Source organism: Penaeus vannamei, chromosome 22 (genome assembly GCF_042767895.1).
Source record: "Penaeus vannamei isolate JL-2024 chromosome 22, ASM4276789v1, whole genome shotgun sequence".
NCBI classification, from domain to species: Eukaryota; Metazoa; Arthropoda; class Malacostraca; order Decapoda; family Penaeidae; genus Penaeus; species Penaeus vannamei.
The window spans coordinates 39,968,140-39,975,639 of NC_091570.1; the positions used below are offsets into that span (position 1 = coordinate 39,968,140).

Below are 7,500 nucleotides of genomic sequence, written 5' to 3' on the forward strand. Positions count from 1 at the left end.
TCCTAATTATTATTGTACTCGCCATCGCTACATTTAATATCGACTGTTTAGTATGTGTCTTTATCATTAATATTTTACTATCAAAATCACCTTTCCATCTGATTACTGTTCTCTTATTATCAGAATGGTAATAACAACCATAATAATAATTATTCTCTCTCTCTCTCTCTCTCTCTCTCTCTCTCTCTCTCTCTCTCTCTCTCTCTCTCTTTCTCTCTCTCTCCCTCCCTCTCCCTTTCTCTCTCTCTCTCTCCCTCCCTCCCTCTCCCCCTCTCTCTCTCTCTTCCTGCTTTTGCCTCTCAATCTCTATTTCCACCTCAGTCATACATTGTGGGTGGGGGAGTATTAGGATCCGTGGGAGTTTTACACCGTTTTAGAGGTGAATAGTGTTCACTGAGACAAATCTAGAAAAGAGTAAGAATTAGTAAGAATTAAGAACGAATCTATGATGCCAAGCTATTCGCTCTCGTCCATATTCTTTGCTTTCTTGTGGTTGTAAGTTAGCTTTACCATTAACAATATCCCTATCTTCCTCTATCCTCTATCTTCCTCTATCTTCTTCTATCTTGTAGACTATCATCACCGCAATTAAAATTACTATGACCAAAATCCTCTTCTTCCTGTCATTGTCATCCCCACGTCCTCCCCGTCGCCACAACCCGAACAACCGCCCTATAACCACCACAACCCGCCCAAGAGTCCCATCTCCTTAGCGCCTCCCCGCCCGCGCCCGCTTCTCCCGCCCGCGCCCGCTTCCCCCGCCCACCCCGTCACGTGACGCCGCCCGATTTCCCTCCTGAGGTCGTCGTCCTCGCGAGCTGGCCCACTTTGCCCCTTCCGTGATGCGTCCTTGGGCGGGAAGTCTTTCGGCGGGAAGTATGGGCGGGGGCGAGGGCGTGGGCGTGGCTGGTGGCTGTTGTGCGTTTGGGGAAGGGTTGTATGGGCGGTGGCGAGGGCGGGGGCGAGGGCGAGGGCGTGGCTGGTGGTTATCGTGCGTCTGGGGAAGGGTTGTGTGGGCGGGGGCGAGGGCGGGGCTGGTGGTTATCGTGCGTCTGGGGAAGGGTTGTGTGGGCGGGGGCGAGGGCGGGGCTGGTGAGGATGACAGTGATTTTGATAAGCAGACGGAAGGTAGTGACAGGGGTGATGATGGGAATAGTGATAATATTGATAACGATGCTTGCAATAATGATAAATGTTAACTACAACATTGATAAAGATGTTAAGACACACACTCGAAAACCATAAGTATTAAGAATAAAGAGAAGAACTGTTAACAATATTATCAATGCCATGATATACATTTACATTTGTTATTAATGATAATGTTACTATTTCCATTATCATTATCATAATTAGCACTACCATTTGTCTATTAATCAAAATTACTATTGCCATTATTGCCGTCATCACCATCATCGCCAACCATATAGCAATTATCTATTTGTATATCTATTTTGGTTATTGCAATGTCTGATGAGGAACTTGAGTTTCTGTTTTGGCTGTATTTTCGCACGCACACACACACACACACACACACACACACACACACACACACACACACACACACACACACACACACACACACACACACACACACACACACACACACATATATATATATATATAATTCTTATTTTCCAACAATAGATCAAATTCCTATTATTTTAGATCATATATTTTTTTCATGAAATATATATTTTTTCACGCCCGTTTTCCTGTACATTCCCTCCCATCCTCCACCTACATCTAAACCTATTCAGTTGCTCAGTTGACTGTTTAATTTCGGTTATCAATTCAGTTTATTTCGACTGTCTTTTCACTCACTGTTTAGCTTGTTTATTTACCTCTCATCTGTTTTCACTGTTTTTCATTTCCTACTGTATATGACAAGCCTGAAGACATTTCTTATATGATTTATTTATCATTCATCTATATTTGTATATATATCTATATTTATTTAAATATCTATTCATATGAATATTTATATATTTGCCTGTGCATCTATTTCTTTACATATCTGTCAGTTATCTTTTTTGTATTCTATTATCTTTTATCAGCCACATAGTCATTTCTTTTTCATCTTTTACTACTTCCATTTGTGTTTCCTTTTAAAGTGTCTTTTCCACTGCTGAATTCTAATCCGCATTTGTCTTCCATAAACCTTATCTTTAGCCATTTCTCTCTTTCTCTCTTTCAACTATGATAATCTGATTGCTCCTTTACCTATTTTCAAATTGTGTTATTATCAAATTATCTCATTGTATCTAATGAGTCAAGCACTCCTTATCCACATTTTGCTATTTTCCACATTCGTTCTTTCCGTTTGTCTTTTTTCTCTTTTTTCTATTCAAAATCTTATTTTTCCTTTCCTTTACACTCCTCAATTTCTTAAAGATCATTCAAATCATGTTCAGCTCATTATAAAGGTAATTATATTTTTAATTACCCCTAATAGCACTGTAAATGCCAACATTATTGTTGCGAGTATAGTATTATTATCATTATTATTATTATTATCATTATTATTATCATTATGATTATTATAATCATCCTTGCTATTATTACTATTCTCCTTCTTATCATTATCGTTATCATCGTTATCATTAGCTTTATTATCATCATTGTATTATTATCATTAGCATTAATATTGTTAACATATTTATCATCATCATTTTTATTACTATTGTTACTATTATTGTTAGTATAATAATTATCATTATTACTGTGATCATTATTATTCGTTTTATTATTATCATTAGCGTCATTATCATAATTATCATCATCATTATTATCCTCCTCATTGTTATCATTGTTATTGTTATTATAATCATCATTATCATTCTTCTTCTTATCATTATTATGATTGTTATTATCATTATTGTTATTATTATTATTAGTGTTATTATTATTGTCTTTATTATTATATAATTTATGATTATTGTCATTATCCTTATTATCATAATAATAATAATGATAATAATAATAATAATAATAATAATAATAATAATAATAATAATAATAATAATAATTATTATTATTATTGTCATTATTATTATTATTATTATTACTATTATTGTTATTATTATTATTATTATTTTATCATCATCACCATTATCGTCATTCTTATTATTCGTTTTACCATTATCATTATTATTAATATTATCATTATGATTAATAATATTGTATCATCGTTACAATTGGTGTCATTATTTCCATTATCATCACTATTATTGCCATCAAGATGTCTATTTACTTTCTTCTTCCTAATTTGCCTTGTCACTTCTGATAACTTTGCTAATCTGATTCTATTCATCATAACTTTTGATTTTGTTATTGTTCTGCCGGTCTGATGTCGGCAACACCATCACTGATATTCTAATTATAATCCCTATGTTTTTTTATAATCAAAATCATTATTATTGTTGTAATTTGTTAGTATCGGTATTACTCACATGTTAATTACAAAGAATGTTCTTTAAAAAAAAATAAAAGAAAGAGGGAAAGAAAGAAACATTGAGAGGAAAAGAATGGAAAAAAATGAAAATAAGAAAAAAAAACAAATGCGGAAAAAATGTGAAAAAAGAAAACAAGGAAAGAAAACAAATACGGAAAACGAAAAAAACGAAGGAAAAAAACATAAACAAAAGCGAAGAGAAAAGAATTGAAAAGCAATAAAAGAGAAAAAAAGTTCGTTTCCAGCCCTTTTATCAGGGTAACTTTCCCTCTTCCCTCTTCCTTCCTGTACCTTCCATCCTCATCGTCTTATCTGCGTCCTCCTTCCTCCTCTTTCGCCGATCACCGAGCTGTGTTTGTCCACGTGGGGAGCAGATGTCTGTGTCCTGCTGAATGCACGTCTCCCTCTCGCTCTTTCTGTCTATTCTGCTTCATTTCGGTTGCTCTCTCTCTCTCTCTCTCTCTCTCTCTCTCTCTCTCTCTCTCTCTCTCTCTCTCTCTCTCTCTATCTATCTATCTTTTACTCGCTTCCTCTGTCTGTCTGTGTCTGTCTCGCTTTCAGTTTATCTTTTACTCGCTTCCTCTTGGTTGCTCTCTCTCTTTTGTCTCTCTCTCTCTCTCTCTTTCTCTCTCCCCTCTCTGTTTCTGTCTCCCTCTCCTTCAAACACCGGCGGCAAATCTCTACGACACTTGTTCAAAATTGAAAACGTGAAGCCTATTTGGTCTTGTTTTCAAGTCCTGGGTGCTGGACTCTCACGGACTCGAGACCTCGTCCTTGTGCATTGAATCTTTGCGTTGGGTCTTACCTTAAGGTCAGGGGGTTTGGTGTCACGGCAAGAGGTTCTCTTTGGGCGTCTCTGGTCTTTGGGTCTTGTCCTTTGGTCTTGCCTTGGGGCTGTTTTGTCTCAGACTTTGTCTCATGGTCTTGTCGTGGGGTCTTGTCTTGCGCTGGCATCTTGGGGTCATGCTCTTGGGACTCTTTGGGTCTCGGGGTCTTGGGGTCATGTGATTCTATAGATCTTGTCTTGGGGTCTCGGTACCTCTGAATATAGGGACACGGGAGGTCATGGGAGGTCACGGGGTGTCACGACGCCGCTTCAGAGCAAGCCCGAGCCTCGCCAGGCCTCGTCCGGTCGCTTTGGGCGAAGCAGAGGCAATTAGATCGCCAACATGTGCCCTGCGCTTAACCCTTTGGCTGGCTCGCTCTGCCGCCCGGGGACTGCGCCCTCTTTCTCTCTTTCCCCTTTTGTCCTTTGGGGCTTAAAGGGGCGTGCGGGGGCGGGGAGAGGTTTATGGGTGGGTGGCTAGGGTGTGGAAAGGGTGCGGGCGTGGCGTGTAGGGAGGGGCATCGTATGGGGGCGTGGGGAAGGGTGTGCACGTGGGTTGCGAGGAGAGGTTTAGCGGTGTGTGGGGGAGTGGGGGGGAAGGGGGTTGTGTGGAGAAGAGTGGGTGTGGAGGGAAAATTAAGGTTGGGTGTGGGGGGATGTTTGAGGGTGTGATGGATAGGGTGTGGAGAAGGAGAAGGTTCGGGACGGTGAGGCAGAGAAAGGGGAGAGGAAATGAGATTCGACGATCGGGAGGGAGGTAGATGAGGCCCGGACAGGCGCTGTGGGTGTGATAGCGGGTGGGAGGATGTGTGGGCGTGGCCAGAGCTTTCAGGGTGTGGCGTGTGGAGAGAGTTAAGGTTAGGGATGTGTGGGGTGGAAGGAAACCTCATGTGGAAGATGTGGGGCCGTTATTAAGAGTGTGGGGAAGATCTGAAGGGTGTATGAGCGAGAGATAGAGTGTGGTGTGAGAGAGGAATGAGGTGGGGAATGAGTTGAGGGTGGGCGTGGGAGTGTGGGGAGTGGGTTGAGGGTGGGTGTGGGAGTGTGGGGAGTGAGTTGAGGGTGGGCGTGGGAGTGTGGGGAGTGAGTTGAGGGTGGGCGTGGGAGTGTGGGGAGTGAGGTGAGGGTGGGTGTGAGAGTGTGGGGAATGAGGTGAGGGCGGGCGTGGGAGTGTGGGGCGCAATTGACCTGTGACTGTGATTACTCCAGCTAACGGTTCATCCTCCTCTCCAACCTCCTTCCCCCATCCCTTATTCCTCCCTCCTCCCCACCACGGAAAAAAGTAAAAAAAAAAAGTAAAAAGAAAAAAAAGGAAACCCAGCTTGTGCTATTTTTTTCATTCGTCTTATGGAGTTAGCCTTTTTGATGATATTCATGTCTTAAATTCTTAATTCCTTTGTTTATATTACACTCGTTCAGCGTATTTGTGTATGTTAGGCGAAGGCCATTGTCTTCACCGTTGCTGTTATGTAAACAAACCATCGTTATTTTCAACGCGTCGTGACGTCACCGAGACAATGACCTCTAAAGAATTATCGCTTCTAAAAATCCTCCCCATAAAAAAAAAAGATGAAGATAAAAGAAAAAAAGATGACATAAAGAAAGACTGAAAGAAGAAAACGCGCATTTTTGGACGGTTACACCAGCAATCAGACACGATCTCGGATTCAAGATCGCTGGATTCATATGGCTCGCGGATTCATCTCCTTAAAAAAACGCGTCACGGCGATCTATGCGACAACATCTCTGTGATTGCGTTAACAGAGGTTGTCTTTTTTTCCTTTTTTCGAAAGTATTGCGGTGGAATTTATATCCGAAGGTTAAATTTGAAGGCTCGACGTGGTTTTCCAATGCCACTTCACGTAGGAAAGGAAATTTAGATGTGTAGAGATAGATTAATAAGCATTTAACGTGTTGCAACATCGTGATGGGATTTCTTTTAGATACATTCGTGTTCTGAATCACCAAAAAGAAAGATTAATCATATTAAAAAAAGAAAAGAAAATAAAGTGATATGATAATTAGTTGAGCGACAAGATTCATCTCATCAAGTTTAAAAGATGTTTTCTTTAGATAAAAATTCTGTACTAATTTATACCAAATAAGTATTTTCATTTTCTAGAGATTGTTATATCTTTTTATGATTTTCTGTGTCTTCTGAAAGGCCATACGATCTTTTAACACATAAATCAAGCAAAAAACAAAATAAACAAAACAAAAAAGAAGAAGAAAACCACAACGAAGAAGAAACAGATAAAACAAAACAAAAAAGAACAAGAAAACGGCAACGAAGAAGAAACAGAAGACTATATATTAATTTTCATTCTTCTCTAGCGTCGTTTTGAATCAAAATGCGTTGCCATGGAAGGTCTTCTCAACAGACCAGCTTTATTTCAGACCTTTCGAAAGCGAAAAAAAAGTTGGTTCTGTTGACGGTGGTCACGCTAATGACACTAATGATAATGATGAGGATGATAGTGACAATGATAATGATAATAGTAATAATGATAGCGGTAACAATAACGATGATAATTATCATAATGATGACAATGATAATAATGACGATAATGATAATGGTAATACTAATAGTAATAATGATAATGATAATAATAATGATAATAATGATAATAACAGCAATGATAAGAATAATGATAATGATAATAAAGATGACAATGATAATAATGATGATAATAATATCAATGATGATGATAATAATGATACTAATTATAATGATAATAATGGTGATAATTATGATATTGACGATAATGATATTATTAACAATGACAACAACAACAATAACAGTAATAGTAATAGTGATAATGATCACGGTAATAATAATATTGATGGTAGTAACAACGATAATGATAATAATCATAATGGTAACAATAATGATAAGAAGGATAATGATAATGATGATAAGGATAATCATAATTATGATAACAATGATTATGATATTAGGAATGTTAATAACAATAATATTAATGATGATAGCTATAATACTGATGATACTGATGAAAATAAAAAATAACAATAAAAATATTTATGAAAATAAAAGTCATAGCAATGGCAATGATTATAAAACAATAATAACAATAATGAAAATAATAATAATAATGATGATGATGATGATGATAATAGTGATAATAATGATAATAATGATAATAACAATAACAATAATAATAATAACATTAATAATAACAATAACAATAATAATAACGAT

General features: G+C 37.9%; 1 protein-coding gene across 1 annotated transcript in view; it reads right to left on the reverse strand.

Annotated features, from left to right (window-relative positions):
- Positions 1-317: 317 nt before the first annotated feature.
- The window catches only part of LOC138865802 (uncharacterized), an 8,890-nt gene continuing 1,707 nt past the window's right edge, over positions 318-7,500 (reverse strand). Inside the window, exons 2-4 of the mRNA XM_070137131.1 lie at positions 4,260-4,495; positions 767-1,052; positions 318-404 (exon numbers count right to left, since the gene is read on the reverse strand). Coding sequence (XP_069993232.1) covers positions 318-404; positions 767-1,052; positions 4,260-4,495 — 609 coding nt within the window. The remainder of the gene's footprint in view (positions 405-766; positions 1,053-4,259; positions 4,496-7,500) is intronic.